This window comes from Stegostoma tigrinum, chromosome 1 (genome assembly GCF_030684315.1).
Source record: "Stegostoma tigrinum isolate sSteTig4 chromosome 1, sSteTig4.hap1, whole genome shotgun sequence".
NCBI classification, from domain to species: Eukaryota; Metazoa; Chordata; class Chondrichthyes; order Orectolobiformes; family Stegostomatidae; genus Stegostoma; species Stegostoma tigrinum.
In genome coordinates, this window is record NC_081354.1 from 67,385,825 (window position 1) to 67,408,396 (window position 22,572).

The following is a 22,572-nucleotide window of genomic DNA, read 5'->3' on the forward strand; positions in this document are numbered from 1 at the left end:
GAGCCATTGACTCATGTCACCATTGCTGTGGGCCTGGAGTCATGTGTACGTCAGCAATTTCCTGCTTTAAAGGACATTCGTAACCCAGATGGGTTTTTTTAAAAACAACTGACAATGGAATTAGATTCCTAATTCCAGGTAGTTGTTGAATTCAAATTCTAACATGGCACAATTTGACCCTAGGTCTCCAGGACATGAGCAGGGTCTCTAGAACAAGTGATAATACCATAAAGCCATCACTTCACCATGCACTGGCAACTATCAATGGTGCTGCAAGGACACTGTGCGCTCAGGGACACGCTCCTGAATTGTGGACAGGACCAGTTCATCACCGGGTCAGTTAGGGCAATGCCCACATTAGGGGCGAGGAATCGGATATCTTTCTGCCCTCTTATGGTATGGTTTCCTCCTAGCATGAAAAAATGAGACAGATATTAAGGGAGATAAAAATTATGACATAGATGTTATTTTTGGCCCAAATGTGGAGATATCCTGAGTGAGTGAGTGAGTAGACACAGTACAGGGCATGGAGGATTAATGATATCAGGATGAGTTACAGCATGTTGTGGGCTATACTGAGTGGTAGAGCATGAACCTGATGGGAGATGGGTGCATGAGCCAAGAGAGAATTGAGTGTGGGCTATCAGAGAGAAGGTGGTGGCACTTATGCTGGAACAACAGAAAAGATCATTGACCCTCTTCCCAAATTGCGGTGGATTTTTCTAGATGAAGAAGACTGCACTGTCTAGGAAGCAAACTCACACCAGGTTGGCACGGCATGGTGTTGTGGCCTCCACTGCCAGTCCAATGGGTAGTGGTCATCCCACACCTGCACCACCCCCTGTACCAGCTTGCTCTCTGCAAAGCAGTATGCTAATTTTCTCTATCTGCCACACTCAGGGCAAATGTCAGGATTCATGTAGGGCAGTTCCAGACTGAAGCTCAATGCAACTCATACTTAGACAGAGATGGATACGATTCAGCCTTCTGAGTCTGGGTTTGCAGAGTGAGACCGTGAGACTGGATTAGGGATTCAAGTACACATTCTTCATATTTTTTTTGACGTAGTATTCTCTGCAGCTGAGGCTCTGTGCCACGACAGTGAAATTGTGAAATTTTCACATTGGGCTGAACTTTGCTGAGGCCACAGGGAACCCCAATGACAACTCTGGGTCGGGAATCCAGGTAATTGTGGGAAGGAATGCCAATTGCAACCTACCTGGAAGCGCCCATTAATAAGTTATCATAGAACCATTGAAATGAAATAGCACAGGAGGGGAACATTCGGCCCATCTTGTCCATGCTGACCCAAATGCATATCCCTAACTAGGATAGCGAGTGACAAAAGGAGGGCCTACAGCATTGTCCAGCAACTGGCGCCACCAGCAGAGGAGGGGATCCTGAGGGCATATTAAAATGGAGGCATTCTCTGAAGAGCTTAAAGAGTGCAAAAATAAATCAAATTACAGTTTCCATGCTATCAAGATGGGCCCTATCTCCAGGACTGTTGAAGTGGCAACTGTTGCCTGCTGGCACTCACAGCTCCTTGGGGGAGGGGTACAGAAAGAAATGATATGAAGCCTCACTAACTCCTAGGCCTGTTATCAGGAGGCTGCATACAGGCAAGAACGGCTTTGGCCTTAGCAGGAGACCCAATTGTTTTGTGCCATCACAAATGTGTTCCCAATGGGGTCTTAATTAATCTTATTTAGCTGCATACATGTAGGTAGTTAGAATTAATCAGACCTTTCCTCAAGCTAAATCACGCCAAAGAGGGATTGCACTGCTGCCTACCCTGACACAATGATTCTCCGATTTTGTTCTCAGTCCCACCTCCAATACAATCTCTGCAGGATTGTGAATATTGAAGCCACTGTCCTGCCCTGAAAAACACTGGTCAACTTGCTAAAAGGTGCCGCATTTGGCTTTTACAAAAGTCATTCGAACAAAGAATTCCCCCACTGTTTTTCTGTATCTGTGCTGGACACATGATGTTCCTTTTACATCGCAGTTTGTAAAGTGAAGTCTGATCTCTGCTACTTCATTCCAAGCCCCATAATACATAAAATACATGCTGCTTGCAATACAAGGATATGCAGTTACACGTCATGATTTATTTGCACTTTGTGTCTTTTGCAGTCACCAAAATACCCAAATATCTCGACAGAAATTTCATACTTTGTGCAGAACTGGAAAGAAATGACAGTAGATTCATCATAGATACTTTAGCTTATAATGAAGAAGCATAATTAGAAGGCCAAACATACAGTGACCTACTGCTGCTAATTCTGTAATGGACTGGGCAGTTAAGAATTGCACTAACTCTGATTTTAATTGCAGCCTGACACTTGCCCTGCCACCTGTTGGAAACTGGGTTTAAAAGTCTTGCAGTGACCCATTCACTTGAACTTTGCTGGCCTCCTGCCTTTTTAGGAGGTCTGTAAATAGCCGGTGAGGTCCATGCAACAAGCAAGTGAAAGCTTGACTCAAATTCCAAATTCTAAAATCTGATTATGTACTTCAGCCCTTGCCTTTATTTCAACCATTGCTGACAACTGATCTCTTTAAGAGCACCATATACAAAGGAGAAGAATGCCCAGAGACAGAGTTGTTGGACAAAATTCTATCACAGTCTGAGAAAAGTTGGCTGTAGCAAGGTTTGTGGTAGAAATGCGCAAGGCCTATCATGACATCAGGAATGCCTCAATTGATCCTGACTCCCCATACTCCGATTCTTGAAGATGGGTAATCCCCAAAACGTTGACTGCTCCTCCACTTCAGATGCTCCCTGGCTTGCTCTGTTCTTCAAGCCTTTTGTTTGTCTACCTGGATTCCAGTATCAGCAGTTTTTTTTTGTCTCTTGACATCACGAGTGTCTTGCTGCATCTTGTTAGCTATCTGCCAAGTGGCGAGGTGAGTTTCTCACTAGACAATTGTGAGTTGCCACTTAAGGGGGATTATTGCCTGTTAAATGCCTTACTAACAGCACAACTCACCTTATTAACATTCAAACTATCTAATTTATCAAATATGCCAAGCAAGTTCACCAATGAGAATTTGACATGGAATTCAGAGCAGGTGCTTGGCACCTTTAGCTCATCCCTTGCTCTGAATTATCTCCATGTTAGCAACCACGCAACAATATCTCAGGGCACACACCATGGGCATCGCCCACACTCACGTCATGTCTATGAACACTGACACGTGACATGTACCAACCTCTGAGAACCCTCATGACACTTTCTGATTCATTCAGGATATGTCTGTAGCCAGTGACAAGGATCCCAGTCCAATGCAGGATATCTGGGAAGTGGTGAGTTAATCCATGAATAGTGTGTGGTAAGATAGGGCTAGAATTGGGTCAGAGGAATTCCACACAGGGTAGATAGTTAGTGAGTAAATCCACAAAGCCTCGTCATGAGAAAATATCTAAAAAGTTTGATACAATGATCCAAAAATTGTAAGATTCTTCCCAAAGTATTGCTACATTTCAGAATCATGGAACTTTAATGTCCAGAAGGAAACCATTTGGCTTGTTGTGAATGTGCTAGCTCTTATGGTGCTGCTTTCCTGTATTCTGTCAGTAGCCCTAACTTATTTTTCTTTTTCAGATAATTCCAGTACTGTGTTGAATGCCTCAATTGACCCTGACTCCCCGCACTCTGAGACAGTGCACTCCAACTCCTAACCACTCATTGCATAAAGTAAGATTTTCCTCATGCCACTATTGCTTATTTTGCCAGTTACATTCCATTTGTTCCTTTTATTATTTTCAGTACTTCTACCAATGAGGTGTCATTTCCCTGTCTAGTCTGTCATGATTTTGACTACCTCTATCAAATCTCCTATCAATCTCCTCTAAGGGAGACAGCCTCAGCTTCCCCAAAATTTCTAGGTAATTGAAGTTCCTCAATCCTAGAACCATTCTCACGAATCTTTTCTGCGCACTGTCTAATACGTTCACATCTTTGCTAAACTGTGGCTCCCTCAAGCTGGAAGCAGTACTCCAGTTAGGTCCTATAAAGTGTTCCATACCAGGACTTCCTTACACTTACATTCTTATGCCGCTGCTACAGAGCTTAGGATGGTCTATTCTTTATTAAGGTAGGCCATTTAGGACTGAGATGAGGAAGAATTTCTTCACCCAGACGCCGGTGAGTAGAAGTTTCTGCCACAGAAAGCAGTTGAGGCCAAAACAGTGAATGATTTCAAGAAGGCGTTTGACACAGTTCTTCGGGTAAAAGTGACCACGGGAAGATGGCAGACCAAGTTGTTGAATTTTATAATCACCCATGATCATTGAAGGTACAAGACAGTGGATGGTGTTGAAAAGTTGCTTTTCAGACAGGAGGCCTGGGGCCAGCGGTGTGCCACAATGATCAATGCTGGGTCCACTACCTTATGTCATTTATATAAATGGTTTTGATGTGAACATAGGAAGTGGGGTTAGTAAATCTGCAGATGACACCAAAATTGCTGATGTAGTGAACAGCCAAGAAGATTACCTCAGAGTATAACTGGACCTCGATCAGATGGGGCAGTAGGTCGAGGAGTGCCAGATAGAGTTTAATTTAGAAACATGTGAGGTGCTGCATTTTGGAAAGGCAATTCAAGGCAGGACTTATACACTTAATGGTAAGATCCTGGGGTGTGTTGCTGAACAAAGACACATTGGAGTACAGGTTCATAGTATCTTAAAAGTAGGGTCACAGGTAAAAAGATAGTGAAGAAGGTATTTGATACACTTGCATTTGTTGGTCAGTGCATTGGGTACAGGAGTTGTGAGGTCATGTTGCAGCTGTATAGAACATTGGTTAAGCCATTTTTGGAATACTACATTCAATTCTGGTCTCCCTGCTATCGGAAGGATGTTGTGAAACTTGTGAAACTCCTCAGAGTTCTGTGCAAGGGCCACCGGACCCAAAATATTAACTCTGATTTCTTTACACATATACTGCTTGACCTGCTGACCTCTTCCAACAATTTCTGTTTTTGCTTCTGATATGCAGCGTCTGTAGTTCTTCTGGTTTTATTTGCAAGGATTTTGTCAGGGTTGGATGGTTTGAGCTAAAGGCAGAGGCTGAATATACTGGGGCTATTTTCCTTATTGATTTGGAGGCTGGGGGTGACCTTATAGAGTTTTATAAAATCATGATCTTTTCCCTAGGGTAAGAGAGTCCAAAACTAGATGGCATAGGTTTAAAGTGAGAGGGGGGAGATTTAAAAGGAACCTAATGAGTATCTTCTTCACGCAGAGGGGAGTGTGTATATGGAATGAGCTGCCAGAGGAAGTGGAGGTGGAGGCTGGTACAATTAGAATATTTAAACGGCATTTGGATGGGTATATGAATAGGAAGGTTTTAGAGATATATGGGCCAAACGCTAGCAAATGGGACTAGATTAATTTTGGATACCTGGTCAGCATGGATGAGTCGAACTGAAGGGTCTGATTCCATGAGGTACAGTTCTATGTCTCTATCACATTGAATGGTAGAGTAGCCATGAACCACCAAATGGCCTATTCCTGCTCCAATTTATTATGTTTCTATGTTAAACCATTCCCTCAACATGCAGTATCATCTTTATTGATATAATTTGTAAAGAATTAGGGAAGAACTAGGCATTAATTGTTTTGAAAATTAACATCCAGGATGCCACAATTACCATTAGTCTGCAGCCAGTCACTGAAAAGCAATTCAGTCTTCCTGCCACAAAGTGAATTGAATGAATTAAACTCAACAAAGTTCCAACATTTTGAGTCTATGATGTTTTAAAGTTTTTGGGAGGCAGAAGTTAAAACATGGTGGCAGCAAATGTCTAGTTTTAAGATTCAGACACTGAATAGTTTTTAACATGGAATTAGCTTGAAAAAAGTCAACTTGTATTAGAGGTAGATAAAACTAAATGAACTGTTCAAAACTGGAAAAGCTACCCTTACAGAATAAACACACTGCTCAATTCCGTAATTATTTGGGAGGCTGATGAAATCCTGGAATCCTTTGATAAATTGAACCATATGACTCTATAAAGGTGCAGACTGACTCTCAAAAAAGCCTTCAGAGGGCAATGCAGCTGTTGGTAATGTCAGCAAGCTAATAGTAGCAAAGAACGCCAATAAGGCACCTCAAATCGCATCACACCCACTAATGAAATTCAGATTCAATTAATGAAGAAAAGTGGCACTAAAAACTAGTCACACTCATTATGGTGAAGAAACTACTATATCCTAAAGAGAAAACAAAACAATAATTCTTGAAAGTTACTGTACTGGTCCTTTATTTTGAAGTGTACAAGATGACTCTGACCAGTATGACACATTTGGCATTATTACTGTGTCTTTTTTTTCCAACATGGTGATTATCCATCTTGTTCACAACTGTTCCTAAGGGGTGAAATCTGCTGTCGTTACCTGGTCCAGCCTAGACCTGACTCCAGATGCACAGCAAATGGCTGACTTTTAACTCCTCTCTGAAATGCCCCATTAACCACTGAAGTTCAAAGGTAATTAGATATGAGCAAAAAGTGCTGAGCTTACTAGTGATATCTACATCACATGAAAGAATAAGAAAATACCAGCAAGGAGGAAAGGTTCAGCTATATCCTGATGTGGGCAGAAGAGAGAGAGAGGTAATAGCTTTTAACCATGAAAACTCAGACAAAGTTTTTGAAAAGTTCCAGCATTCACCTCCACCTGAGGTCAAATCCTTAACCTATTGATTTTCATAGCCTGAGGTAGGAGCCAAGTGACCTGCTGATATTCCTTCAACAAGAGTTAAAAATAAAACCAGAAAAATGTAAAATTTTAATTTAACTTTAAATTTAATTTTAATTTTTAAATTTCAAATGCAAGAACGGTGGACGGCCACATCAGTTCACAGACAGAAATAAATATATCACACAAGGATCAAGCTGCAAGGCTAATAGAAAGCCCAATCACTGGCAAAAGAAGAAAGGTAAATGTATTATCTCAGAAGCAATGCTACTGTAACTACAGTCAGTAATGCATTGAAACCACCAGCCTCTTGGAGAACTGTAAGGACTACACTCAATAAAGCTCTAGCATTTTGAGTCTAACATCTATGGGAGGTGAAATATTTGGTTCACTAGGCCTGGGCTGATATATGGATGTTGTTTTGCCAGTGTTCAAGGACAGAGTTGTTTGTATGTAGAATTGAAGAGATTGAGAGTAGCCTGTAAATCTTTTGTAGAATGTCACTCACAAGTTGTAGGCTGTGTAATGTCTACCGTTGTCAGCTTTGTTTTGGCACAGTAGCAATTGAAATACAAGTGTTTTCTATCTCAATGGTATTTTAATACTCACACCAGATAGGAGTTGATCTTTGATGCAGTGAATGACTACTGTCAACTACACTGGTTTGGTGGCTGTCAGACGGCCTAATTTTGCAGGCTTTGATTTCAGATCTCTAACTCCAGACAGTTCCAATTACACCATAATGAAACAATTCCAGAAATGTGAAGAAGTTTATTGGATTTTCAGAACTCTAGAGCATGATCCTCAGTAGCCTGTGATTCTAATGGCATTTCAGCCAAGGTCTTAAAGCTGCTTGACTACTGCTCACATCAAGACTCCATGAACTTATCCCAGAGATTTAGGAAGAAAAACAACTCCCTTGTGATTCTATTAATGAGATAACTGTAGCTATCTTCAAGAAGGGAGATATATAAATTATAGTGGTTTGTCCCCATTGTCTATGGCCAGGCAAATCCTGACACACATCCTCTCAAATTGCCTTTTTACTGACAAACAGCTACTAATAAGATATCAATTAACTCTGTTTCTCCCACTTGAAATGCTTCATTTTGCTCCCAACTGTTCTATACATCTAGTTCAGCCAAACAGTTAGCTTTTATTGTTTCAGACACAGTTACACTGCAGCTTTCAGACTGACACCAATGTCTTTACAGTGAACAGACCTGGCGTAACTTGCCAGCTGGTTTTACATGGAGTTCAGCCAGACAGGAGTTCTGTGGTTGTACTCCAAACATAGTCAGTAGCTTCCTTTTTCCGACAACAACTTTCCCCACTTTTCATCCAATGCAATCATATGCAATTTTTCCCAACTTTTTAGAATCCCTGTGAACAGATGTACATGTAAAAAAGTTATGATGTCTGCCCTAAAGGTCTCTACTTCAATTATGGCCATCAAGTAATGTGAAAGTATCTACTGGATACACTCAGCATTCTTTCAATTGTGAATCAGATTAAGCCCTCAGTGCTGAGTCACACAGTCCACACAACTCATCCTCATTATAGCTGTTTTCAATTGAGTGAGAAGGCATATCCATTATTGGCCAGTTATATTACAAAATATCTACCAGCTTGAAAAGAAGGTTGCAAGCAAAGTCTTTGAGAAAACTCAAAAAAATGCAAAATCTTCAGTCTGTCATGACTAAAAACTCAATTAACTCTGAATTATCTGACAGATTGCTTGAGTTCCATCTGCAAGAATTAATCATAAATAAGTGACCTGCATCAAGCCATTAGAAACCAACTGTAGTAAAACGGCATTAGGCTATGATGTAATCCTCCAGGGAAAAAGTAAATGATCTTTTTTCAATTATGTTAATTAAATTGTTCCAATTAAAAAGACTGACCTTTTAAAGCAGTGAGCTGCAGTGAGGACCCAACAGCTGTCAATGAGAGTGGCACCGCACAGTAATCTCCCATCTCCATGGGATGTTCTCAGCCGGATGGCTGCTTGCCAAGGCCACCCGCCCCTGTGTAAGGCAGGAAGCCAAACATTAAAAAGACATTATTCAGCGCACATAAGCAGAGGTCTAACAAATACAGTTAAGGAGCTTGCACAATACACAGACCAGCAGAAAATCGTGACCTGGCAGATATCTTTTAAGAACTTGCCTGTTGCTGTTTTGGCAGCTAAAAGCCAGAGGTTTACTGTGTCTCAAATATACTTTCATTATCTACTAAACTGGGGAGCTACATACAATAATGTTTATTACACGACGTATTGTTTTTCAACTCTCAAGCCATTTGCATTGCAGTAGCAATCCACAATATGCTGTCAGCGCTTTGAAATCTTAGGTCGATTCCAAGAACTAAAGAAAAGGAACTTGAGTTCCAAAGCCCTTTTTACAGTCACAAAATAGACCAAAACACTTTGAATCAAAAAAATATTTTTGTCATCTCTGTAATATCGGAGAACAGAGGCCAGTCAATTTGTACACATATGGTCCAACAAACAACAACAAGGTAATGAGGAGATAATTCAATATTTATTGATGTTGTCTGGGGGATAAGTTTCAGCCAGGGGAAATCTCACACACTTTTCTTTTGAAATAATTCCATGGGATCTTTTAAATCCACCTTAGACAGCAGATGAAGCTTGGCTTGATCCAAAAGGCAGCACCTCTGACTGGGGCAGCATTCCCTTGGTACTGTAAGTTCAGATAATCTGCACAAGTCTGCAGAATGGTGCTTAAACCTTTTTGGCAAATTCAAAACAACTTATTTAAACATGGTGCATGCCATTTTTCTTTGTTCCCAAAGAGACACAAGATTTGCCTCAAGGTTAGGAACAATTCCAAAGGGACATATACTATTTAAACAACCTGATTATCCTACATGGCTTCACTGAGACCTCTACCTACCCTGGGAACAAAATGTTACTTCTGGCATTCAGCAAAATATATTTATGTTTATCCATTGGTGACAGTCTTGTCTCCAAAAGCAGAGAGCAAAACTATTCCATGGGGCAGTGTTCAGTGCACTAAATGCAAGGTTATTCATCCCTGAAGGCCAGCAGAATTATATCTGCTCCTCTTTACACTTGATCGTAGCAGACACAAACTGCCCAGAGATATCACAACATAGGTATCAGAGGCAAATGCTTGCTTTGATTTTTCCATTGAATTCAGAACACTGGATCTTAACTGTTTCAGAGATAGCAGGAACTGCAGATGCTGGGGAATCTGAGATAACAAGGCGTAGAGCTGGATGAACACAGCAGGCCAAGTAGCATCAGAGGAGTAGGAAGGCTGATATTTCGGGCCTAGACCCTTCTTCAGAAATGATTTCTGAAGAAGGGCCTAGGCCCGAAACATCAGCCTTCCTGCTCCTCTGATGCTGCTTGGCCTGCTGTGTTCATCCAGCTCTATACCTTGTTATCTCACTGGGTCTTAACTGTTGTTTCTGCCACAAAAATATCATTGACAGTGTCATTGGCAGCAACTTTCATGTCAGCCTCAGCTTCACTGTGTAACAAGGGAATTGAATTCAAAGCGAATATTTCCAATGATAGTTGCTCTGAAAATATTCATTACGTATTTGAAATTGTTCACCTTAATGGTTCACAGTACTGGTAACCTTTTCAATATCAGATCAAGTTATACCAACAAGTTTTAGATGAGTCGTTTTCATTGTACATCAGTTGTCACAAGTATCGTGATGAATCTTTGCACAACTTAACCCATGCTTTACAAGGTGACTAGGTGAACTGAGATAGCAAACCAACAATTTTTGCGTATTGTCTAACACCCTTAGTTAATGCGGTCTGACAGGAATGGTAGTTTACATTAAAGTTACCCAGTTAATGATTTCCTAGGGGAAGAAATGTCTTTTTGACCAAAATATACTTACTGACCTTAAAGAATTTTTCCCACCAATGATCCGTTTCTGCCTTTGGTTCAGTAATCGTAAGCCACAGAGAGGAGACGTGGGCCCTAAAGAAATTAAAAGCAATAGCACCTGAAGTTATACATTTTGGAATGCTGCTCATCAAAGAGTTGAAAAATGTTAAAAATCCCTATAATAATGTTCATTTGTTGGTCACTTGGGAGAATAGAATAATAATTTATTGTCACTTGTATTTCTGAAAATGCAGTGTGTTGTGCAAAGGTCGCCACAATTTTTCACCATTTTAGTTACTGTAACAATAAAAAGAAATAATTGTGACAAGGTTAGGTCAAAGTTAATCTTTTCTTCCCTCCACATCCACTGGGTTTCTGAAATGGCTACAGGACACTGCTACTGAAGCTGGCCCTGAGGCTACCAAAGCAACGATTTCTGGACTGGGCCCACTAAGCTGCCACTGCCAAAGCCTTAACATCACCACCATAGCAAGGAGAGACAAACTGGACCCACCAGTTGCCAACACTGAAGCCGTTGCACAAACCAGTCACCACTTCAGTTGCTGCCCAAAGCTGCCATATTGCCGCCACAGCCAGGAAGAATGAACCAGAAGCAATAAACCAACACCACCGTAGCCACCACTGAAACCACTAGGAGGGACCTACAGATGATGAAGACTGCACAGAAGCCACGGCCACTATGGCCACGAGGAATAGACATCCGGGTTCAGCACGCTGCTGCTGCTCAGGCCCCCACAAACTCCTTCCTCCACCGCAGCCGCAGAAATACGAAAGAGAGGTGAACTTCGATACAAGAAAAACGAAGAAACAAACCAAAGCAAAAAATAAAGAAAATTGCGGTCAGTCAGGTGGGTGGGAGTGGGAGCATATGGGTACAGACCCTGGACACCTCCTACATTGCTGCCGCCATCTTGAATGCAGTTCAAAACTTGAGTCCTGCTGGAAATAAGGACATGTGGTTGCAGCGTTTTGAATTGCACTGATCAGGACAGAGTTTCAAGAATACCAAATCCAACAGGAGCAACAACTTATAATTTATAAGAAGAGGGTGTTGACTAGTTAGAAATTGTACTTTGATTGGAAGAGGTACTGCTGTGGAGAATGGAGAATCAGAAAACAGTAAACTGCTAAAACTATTGTTAAAATTCTAATCAGACAAAATTCATGGCAGTAACTTAACTGCTGTTTCAGCTAAGAACCTTAACCTCAGCACAAATTCAAAATCAAATCCAAAAGCTTCTTGTTCATAAACATAATAATTTAGTACATGATTTTGACTGTAACAATGTGCAGTTTTAACATCAGATTAAAAATAGGACATTAGGACCAATAAAAGCACATGGAATTATAACTATAATCACATGGTGTGATTTAAGATATTAGAAATGTTTATATTACTACAGGAGTAATATAAAGTTGCTAATTACCAAGTATAGCCAATAAATAATGCCAAAAGGTTTTGTCTTACTGACTCATAACAAGACCTAATAAAACTACAAAATTCTCTAATTGCTTCTCATGCACACACAGCAAAACAAATGTTGAAGCTTTAATTTTTAATTGGAGGCCTTAAACTGGGGATGGTTGACCAACGATCCTCCAACAGTGAAAAAAAATGTCAGACTGCCAATGCAGGTAATGCAGAGAGAGAGAGAGGAAGGACACCTCAACATGAAGAACTCTTTCAAGATTTTTCAAACATTTTGAAAATTAGAATTACCACAGCCTCCAGATCATCATTTGGAAGCTCTTTACAAATCAGTCTATGGCCATAGTCACAGAGGTAGATCATTTAGGATTATATCCATTGGTGTTTAGAAGAATGAAGAGTGGAGAACTCATAGAAACTTGTAAAATTCTAACAAGATTAGACAGGGTAAACACAATACGGATGATCCCAATGAATCATGGGGGTGTGGCATTGGAGACCCAAACTTAGGATCATAGTCTAAGAATATGGAGTAGGCCATTTAGGAGTGCGTTGAGGATAAACTGCTTCACCCAGGGAGTGGTGCACCTGTGGAATTCTCTGCCACAGAAGATAGTTGAGGCCAAAACATTGTATGTTTTCAAGAAGGAATTAAATGTACTTCTTAGTGCTAAAGGGATCAAAGCGTGTGGGGAGAAACCGGGGCAAGGTATTGAGTTGGAGGATCAGCTGAGGCTAAGTCTGTTATTTTTGTCAAAAACAAACAAAGCTGGAAAGACAGCAGAATATTGGAACCGAGCTGAAATTCTAATATTTCTTTCCTGATTAAAAGGATTAATTGAAAACCTTAGTTCTTAATGTGTCCACAATTTAAAGTACATTAGCAAATGTCAGAAAAGAGCTCTGTTTTAAAATCTGTACATTTGGGTCTGATATTTATGGCAAAGCCAGGAAAGTATAGGGTATTTTATGTGCTACGATGCCAATTACTATTGGATTATTGGAATACATTGCCATTACCATTCTTGGTTGGTTCTAAGGGCTTGGTTAGTTTACCATGACCAAGGAAAATCATCAATGTTTTTGAATGAGAAAAGATTCATCTTATGTAAGATCAATTTATTTCATGGTAGCAATCTGGTACAAATTACAGTATAGACATTGTTACTAAGACTATTGGAAGACCTGTAGATATAGGTCCTCACTCAAAAAAATCCTAAGATATTCTGATATTCTACACTCAAGTGACACCATCATATTGGTTATAGATTAATGCCATCTCCAACTTGAACATTTTTAGAACCAATAACTTATACAATGTCTCTCGCCAAGCACTTTTCGTGAAGTTAGCATTTATAGTGTAAATCTACATTATTTTGTTTTGATTCTGCACCACAATGTGAACAGAACAGGATTACAGCAATGTTTAAAAGCAAGTGACCTGACTCTCATTGTAAGTGCCATTTCGACAGCTTCCTGTTCAAGCAGTTGTTGAAATGTAGCTAAACCTGAACCTCCATGTACAAATGGAGATTTGGCAGGCCACAAGTAGCTGATTGGTCTGTGGACCAATGATCAGTTATCAATGACAAAGGTCCTGTGTTGTCAACAATTATGTGATTGATTCTCAGGCTGAATAAGATACTATCAGACCTCTACCAGCTTAGGAGCACACTCTGTTCTCTGCACTAAAATCAACTTTAAGCCTGAAGAAAACCAATTTATTTTCCCTTCAGCATTATTGTAAGTTGTGACTTTTACTTAAAAATCAGAGGCTTTTGATAAGTGTGAACCAGCCACCCCATATCTCTGAACACAAGTGAAAGCATCTGAAAAAATAAGACTGACACATAGCATTCTGATCAGCTCAAGAAGTGAGGTTGGTTGCCCAGTTTTTCTTGCACAAAATCTATTTTGTGTATGTGTGTGTGTGTGTGTGTGTGTGTGTGTGTGTGTGTGAAATCATAAGAGGGTTAGAGTTTTAACCAGTGGAGTTATAGGCTCACGGTTCAAAATGTTTACTTGCAGCTAAAGTATATTTAATTGTAACAAATTGTTGTTAAGTACAGAAACCTGGACTGTGCTTTCTGTCAACCTGGGTCTGAAAATCAAAAACCTGAAAACTCAGGAATTTTGCACACTTTTTAAAGTGATGAATGCAAACATAGTACGGTTTGATTTCCAGTGTATTACTCCAGTGAGGTGTGACATTACCTTAATGTATATAATTACTATTTATCCTCATTTCATCGCCATGTAAGTCTCTGACTTCAAAAAATTAGGTGATCTGGAGCTTTCCCAGATCTTCCAGAAAGCATTCTTGAAGGGCTTCAAGATTAGTTGGTATTTGGCTGGAAAACTTTGATGTTGATTATTTTCTTGTTTCTGCATAGTCTGTAAGTTAGCTCTACCTGTTATCTCTTGGAAGTCTTTCACAGACAACATTGTTCCTGAATCTTAATCTCCTGATTTAGTTTTGCAGAGGAATTCTTCCCAGTCAAATCAAATAGTTTCCTCAAGACATCACCCAGGGGACCGTTAATCTCATGAATGTCCTTCATGGAAAACAATTGCTCTTTTGAAACAGGCATTTTCTTCTTTATCATATCCTGGAATTCTCAGCCATGACAATTCTTCTTGACCATGTCTTAAATCTGTGAGCTTGGTCATTAGACCTCAGCGTTGGCTTCCTCGAAGTTGTATGCAACCCATTTTTAATCTGTGTAAACAAATTTTTATTCCCAATCTGTTGATATACTGATGTTGAAGTATGAAAACCCTTAACTTTGAATTGTGGATTAAGGTAAGCATCTTCGTGTAGTTCTCTGTTGTTCGTGTCCTGGCTACAGATTCCAAAATTGTAGGCTTATATCACAGAAGATAATGATGGCCACTAGGAGTCCAATTGAGTTTGGTGCTACTACATGGAAAGCAATGTATTCCAAAGACCTGGCTCCTGGCAAAATGAAGAAGAGAAGAAAAAGCCATTGGATATGGAGGATACATCTCACTAGACAGAGGTGGCTGCAGGGCAGGTTTTTGTCTAACACATGAGCGGCCTGACAGGAGTTTAACGTGTAGCTTGATTATGTCATGATCTCAAAAAGAAATTTAATGTCTTACTCCTGATGTCTCTTCACAGATCGGTATTTCTTCGTCAGATATTTAAACAACTTAACCCTGCAGCTGTACCAGTTTTGCTGTGCCTGAGGAAGAGGAGGAGAAGCTGAATCAGGGACATGAAGCTGAGTGGCCTATATCTGTGGGTGAATGATCCTAATGTGTAGAACTCGGTTCTTCAGCACTACTGGGCAAGGTATTGCCAAGATGTGTACCAGAGGTTTGACGGCTACCTGCAGACGAGTAAAAAGTAGGTGACGTCTGCATATGACTAGGGATGCTATGGCCTGCATCTGTCAAATTTTGCAGCAAGCTCTGGAGTCGTGTAGTATGGACAGAAGCATTGTGACAGCTGCACTGAACAAAGAACAAAGAACAGAGAAAATGACAGCACAGCAACAGGCCCTTCTGCCCTCCAACCTTGTGCTGATCCAGAACCTCTATCTAAACCTGTTGCCTATTTTCCAAGGGTCTGTATCCCTCTGCTCCCTGCCCATTCATGTATCTGTCTAGATACATATTAAATGACGCTACCATGCCTGCCTCTACCACCTCTGCTGGCAACGCGTTCCAGGCACCCACCACCCTCTGCGTAAAGAACTTTCCACGCATATCTCCCTTAAACTTTTCCCTTGTGACCCCTGGTAATTGATTCCCCCACTCTGCGAAAAAGCTTCTTGCTATCTATCCTTGTTATCTCATGATTTTGCAGACCTCAGTCAGGTCCCCCCTCAACCTCCGTCTAATGTAAATAATCCTAATCTACTCAAGCTCTCTTCATACCCAGCTCTCTTCATATCCTCCATACCAGGCAACATCCTGGTGAACCTCCTCTGCACCCTCTCCAAAGCATCCACATCCTTTTGGTAATGTGGCGACCAGAAGTGTACGCAGTATTCAAAATGTCGTCGAACCAAAGTCCTATACAACTGTAACGTGACCTGCCAACTCTTTTACTCAATAACCCGTACAATGAATGAAAGCACGCTGCATGCCTTCTTGACCACTCTATCAACCTGCGTTGCCACCTTCAGGGTACTAAGAATCTGAACACCCAGATCTCTCTGTGAAGATCACAATTGTATTGAATGCCCTCATCACCAGCTTATCTAACCTCAGCTGGGAACACGTACAGCATTTCCAAATTAGCAGCCCACTGATATCCTTCACAAGTAAGCAGCACAGATTGTTCAATTCACCATGGACCCAGACAGCCAGGGTACCCGAGCTGTCAGGTTTGTAACCATCACTGAGTTCCCTCAGGTACAAGGAGCTATTGACTGCATGCATATGGTACTCAGAGCTCATTGGCACTGCTCAACCAGATTCCTAAACAAAGACAATTCACTCCATAATGTTCAACTCATTCATTACAATAGACAACAGTTCCTGCAGGTTTGCCCCGGTTATCCAGAGAGAAGTCACAAAGCTTGCATTCTGAACAGGATTTGGCAAATGTTCAGTCCCCCACGTTGCTTCCAGGGTTGGCTTATGGGTGACAAGTAGCTCTTTCAGAAGGTATTGCCTTTGAGCCGAGTGCAAAACCCACAGGATTGTACCAAATAGCATTACAATGCTGCCCAGGTCGCAACTCTGACCTGCTCAAGAGGAGCCCTCCAGTAGTCACCAGACAGAGGCTCCAGCATAACGGATATTGCACACAATGCAACCTAGCTCTATGATGGGTAAAAACTTTAGAAGATGGGAAAATGGAACAGCCACCTATCTCCTTAGATGAGGAGGAGATCACTGATAGAAATACTCAGGGAACGACATTCTGATGTTGAAGGTGATGGAGGATCTCGGGCAGCAGGGATATGAGATAGATAGGCTCAATAGAAGCTGAAATCATTGATATTTAAGGGTGTATAATTTTATATGCAGACATTCAGGCCTATGAGACTATTATCGTACAAAGGCATTTCTGCCCTCAAGGGAATGCTTGATTTATAATAATATGTTATGCAAATTCAACATTAATTGCAAGTTAATTGGTTCTCTTTATACCAATGACGTCCTGTTCAGTTTCCTGGTCAGAGCATCAGTACAGGAATTATACAGCAAGACAAGAAGAATGTACTTAATCGACTGAAACTTCATTTTGCAAGGTGAGCCTATCTGTTACAGAGATTTGGAAAGACTAAACAATGATTCTTGAATCCCAAACATCTATCTCAAACTCCAGATTTTCAGAGGTAATGTTTCTGCTTGCCAGGATATCAGAAATAGTGCTAAGCCTGAGGATGGGGAGCAATTTAGGGTTCAGCAAAACAGCAAGAAACTGATGAGGAAAAGGAAAAGAGATATAAATACAAGCTAGTGAGGAACATATAGAAGGACTATAAAAGGTTCAATTAATATGCGAAAACAGAAAGATCAGCAAGGATAAATGTGAGCTTATCACAGGTAGGGATAACTATATTTACTAAATCGAGAATTTGGAAATAGTATAAAATCTAAACAGTCATTTGCGTCTCTCTTCACAGTGGAAGATACAGCAAACCTCCCAGAAGTACTCAACAATCAAGGGACTTAGATATGTGAAGGGCTAAAAATATTATGAGTAAAGGGTTCGTACATGAATACCTAGCCAGAGTTAAGGGTGCTAAATATCCTGGGCCAGGCGATCTTCATCACAGAGTTTTGATGGAAACAATTAGTGCATTGGTGATAATATTTCATTGCAATGGTAATTAAGACAAGAGATTACAATCACCTTCAATGGCTTATTCAATACTCTGGTTCCATCCTCAAAACTCCACTTTTGAAATCTCTGCTAAGGTGTCACTAGTCAATCTCCAATATAATTTACAGCAACTTCCCTCATGAAGTGGAGACACTGAGTCAGGTATGCTCTGGCATGCTCACGGAGGATTGTCTAAACCAGCACATGTCACAACAAGGTATGGAGATACGTGCATGGACGACACTGTGAAAAGCAATGCAAAGATTTTTGTTGAAGTCTATCCTGAACAGCTCTGTCACTTTGAACTCAGAGTTCTATGAACTGTGTCCAGAGATGCGAGCGCACACATCAACTATTGCTGGAGGACCAGTAACCCGTTGAATGACACTCTTTGATATAACTACAATTTGTTGGTCCTCCAGTGCAAAGTGCTGTCAACAATCTATGGGTGATGATCTTCCAGCAGCCATTGATTTTGGAAGTGCATTGTTTATCCAGCAATGTATACATCTCAAGAACAAATAGTTTTAAAAAGCAGCGCTGTTGCATTGCAAATGAGAGAGTTATTAAGAAGAAGTTTAAAGATAAAACTCTTGTAAAGCACAAAATCATGGCAAAACAAAAGGGAAAATCTTGTGAAAAAATACAGAACAATAGAACAAGCAAGGTACTAATTTATCACCAAAGCTGAACAAGTGATTCTCACTTTTAAGGAGCTCATTCCTGTTTTGCCACACATTCTTCAGTTCCTATTTTACACAAACAAGCAGATCTGCGCAGGCCAGGTGACCAGAAAGCTGCAAAATTCAGTGAAGAATTACTTGAGTCTTTCTTGGTGGGTCAGGTAGCTCAGTTGACTTGGCAGCTGCAATACAGAGTGATGCCAACAGCATGAGTTCAATTCCTGCCCAGAATGAGGAAATCAACCATCCACCTCACCTGACGTTTGGTGATTTTCAGGTAAAGATACCATGAGTCATCCATCTATCATGACTGATTAGCCACATGGTCATAGATGACTATGACACCTTTAACAAATTCTCCGTGTGCCATCAACACGAACTTAGATATTTCAAAGTTGGCACAAGGTGAAGTCATCTGTAATTTATGGTCAGGTAATTTGTCATTTAGGTCTCAGTTTGGAAATGACAGGGAGGCCTCATAAAACTAGGACTTTCAAGTAAAAGCAGCTTTTCTTCCAGTTGTGCATATTTACAGTCCAGGTCAGATATCAGGGGAAGGTGACCTCCACAGCCAATGACAATTCATTTATGAAAAAGAATTCAGAATTTAACAAAATTTATGGCTCAGAAGAAGCCTTCCTCCACAATAGATATATAGACAACTAGTCTTGTTAATAGTTGGCAGAAACATTCACCTATGAATCCTAGATTTCCTGGTTTTTTGCCCCGAAAGTCACAGATCACGCTTGCATCCTCACTGTGTCGACAGTTGTGTGTTCCAATGTCTTGCTTGATGCAATCTGACAAACTTTCTTCAGAACCAGTACACTTCACATTATCCATGTGTATTGGCCCCACTCCATCTCCAAAGTAAGCCAGTGATCTTGCCTTAGCTGGGCCCCTTAAAGAAAGCACAGGTGTTTCTCAGTAAGCATCAAACCTTACAACATCCTTGATTGTTAACACATTTCTAACACAATTCTTTTCAAGGCAACTGTCCCAATTTGAACCTACATTTAAAACTTTAAATACTTTAGCCATTCTTCCCTGATTGACTACTTTGATGTTCATATGGCAACCCATAAACTACGATGTTAGGTAAGGTATTGGAGCTCTCAGTATTATTGCCAAAGAGTGAGAGGACATGGAACCCCCACATAGTGTAGTCCAGATTTAATCTATGGCGAAAATTGATAATCTGTGAATAGGTGGCATTTAGGTTAATACTACTGACAGATAGTAGGAACTGCTGATGCTGGAGTCTGAGATGACAAGGTGTGGAGCTGGATGAACACAGCAGGCCAGGCAGCATCAGAGGAGCAGGAAAGCTGATGTTTCGGGCCTGGGCCCTTCTTCAGATATGAGGGAGGGGAAGGGGGCTTTGAAATTATTAGAGAGAGGGGAGGCAGTGATAGATGATGGACAGTGGAGCAGATAGGTGGAGCGAAGATGGGCAGGTCAAAGAGGCCAGAATAAAGCTAGTAAAAGGTGAGTGTCGGTAGGGAGTTGGGATGGAGGTTGGTCAGTGAGGAGGGAGGGGTAGGTAGATGTGAAGGAAGATGGACAAGTCAAGGAGGCAGGGATGACGCCAGTAGAGGCGAGTGTAGGTAGGAAGTGGGGTTGGGGGTTGGTCAGTGAGGTGGGAGGAGCGGATAGGTGGGCGAGAAGAAGGACAGGCCAAGCAGGCGGGGATGAGACGGGGGTGCGGGTCTTGGGATGAGGTCGGGAGTGGGGAGATTTTGAAGCTCGTAAAGCCTACATTGAGACCATTGGGTTGTAGAGTTCCAAGGCAGAAAATATGGTGTTGTTCCTTAAGTTTTCAAGTAGCATTGTTGTGACACTGGAGGAGGCCCAGGATGGGCTTATTGCCCAGAGAGTTGGAGGGGGAGTTAAGTGGTTTGTGATTGGGACGTATTGCCATTTGTCGTGAACTGAGCGTAGGGTCTCCACAAAGCAGTCTCTAAACATTCACTTGATTTCCCCAATGTAGAGGGGGCCACATCGGGAACAGCGGATACCATATACCACATTAGCAGATGTGCAGGTGAACATCTGTTTAATGTTGAAGTTTTTCTTGGGCCCTGGGATGGCGGTGAGGGGGGAGGTGTAGGGACAGGTGTAGCACCTCCTGCCATTGCAGGGAAAGGTGCCGGGGGTGATGGGGTTTGTGGGAGACCAAGCGGAGGCTTGGAGACCACTTTGTAGAGCACCTATGTTCGGTTTGCGACAAATGACAACACCTCCCAGTCAAGAACCACTTCAATTCCCCCTCCCACTCCTTGGATGAATTGTCGATGCTGGGCCTCCTCCAGTGTCACAATGATGCCATCCGAAAACTGGAGGAACCGCACCTCATATTCCGCCTTGGAAGCCTACAACCCAATGGTCTCAATGTGGACTTTACTAGATTCAAAATCTCCCCACCCCGACCTCATCCCAAGACCAGTAACCCCCCTCATTCCTGCCTCCTTAATCTGTCCATCTTCCCTATCTGCTCCTCCCACCTCACTGACTAACCCCCATCCCAACTCTATACCTACACTCACCTTTTCTAGCTTCATCCCTGCCTCCTTGACCAGTCTGTTTTCTCTCCAACTACCTGGTCCATCATCCACCTTCTATCACCGCTTCCCCCCTCTCTATTTATTTCAGAGTCCCCTTCCCCTCCCCCATTTCTGCAGAAGGGTGCAGACCTGAAACATCAGCTTTCCTGCTCCTCTAATGCTGCCTGGCCTGCTGGGTTCATCCAGCTCCACACCTTAATACCACTGATGTTAAGCTGCCCTCACAAATGATTGGACATAAGAAGTATTATTGAATCTCAAGAGAAGGTTTCTTGCTTTCACCTTTTGAAGAGGTTTGGTGCAGAATGTTCCACATAAGCAAGGGAAGAAAAGTTTAAAAATCATTGAGATTTCTTTAATTCAGATCATATTCCATTTCTTTGCAGACAGATAAAAGATAACACATTCAAACAATCTAACACAAATTTGTCCAAGGTGTTATCATTCAGGGCATTAGTTTGTTTGGCTAATGGCTTGTTTGTGAATGTAGAACAACATATTTGCTACAGATTCAATTCCTGCTAGTAGCCGAGATTAACATGAAAGTCTTTCCTTCTCAACCTCTTTCCTTGCCTGAAGCACAGTGATCCTCAGGTTAAACCACCACCAGTCATTTCTTTCTAATGTGGTTAGCACTGCAGCCTCACAGCACCAGGGACCTGCGTTCAATTCCAGACTCGGGCAACTGTCTGTTCAGAGTTTGCACATTTCCCCCCGTGTCTGTGTGGGTTTCCTTCAGGTGCTCCGGTTTCCTCCCACAGTCCAAAGATGTGCAGGTTAGGTGGATTGGCCATGCTAAATTGCCCATAGTGTTCAGGGATGTGTGGGTTATAGGGGGATGGTTCTGGGTGGGATGCTTCAAGGGGCGGTGTGGACTTGTTGGGCCGAAGGGCCTGTTTCCACACTGTAGGGAATCTAATCTAATCTAATGAGAGAGCAGGGCTATAGTGGTTTTACCTTTTATTTTGTTATCAATCTGAATTTGAGTTTGGGCTCTTTCTTCAAGTTTTAAATAAGTTTAGGCGAGGCAGTAAATTTATGGATTGTAATGCCCAAAAGAATAAAATGAAAAATAAATGAATCAACAGATCCTTTCATGTTTGGCATTTCTTTCTGTATTCTTTTCCAAAAACAAATTCATGTTTCTGGAGCAAAAGCAGAGACCACTAAATGTAGCTTCAGGCTTCTTATCATTTTTCATTAATAGTTTAAAATGGGCACAACATATTGGGCAGCAGACTCTGGTGCGGCCGTACTTGGAGTACTGCATACAGTTCTGGTCGCCGCATTATAGGAAGGATGTGGACGCATTGGAAAGGGTGCAGGGGAGATTTACCAGGATGTTGCCTGGTATGGGGGGGGGAGGTCTTATGAGGAAAGGCTGAGGGACTTGAGGCTGTTTTTGTTAGAGAGAAGAAGGCTAAGAGGTGACCTAATAGAGACATACAAGATGATCAGAGG

General features: G+C 41.5%; 1 protein-coding gene across 3 annotated transcripts in view; it reads right to left on the reverse strand.

Moving 5' to 3' along the window:
• prss12 (serine protease 12) overlaps positions 1–22,572 on the reverse strand; it is a 145,273-nt gene that overhangs the window by 17,441 nt on the left and 105,260 nt on the right. For all 3 annotated transcript variants that reach the window (XM_048544727.2, XM_048544635.2, XM_048544808.2), the window contains exons 9-11: positions 19,243–19,448; positions 10,623–10,701; positions 8,617–8,739 (exon numbers count right to left, since the gene is read on the reverse strand). In XM_048544727.2, coding sequence (XP_048400684.1) covers positions 8,617–8,739; positions 10,623–10,701; positions 19,243–19,448 — 408 coding nt within the window. The remainder of the gene's footprint in view (positions 1–8,616; positions 8,740–10,622; positions 10,702–19,242; positions 19,449–22,572) is intronic.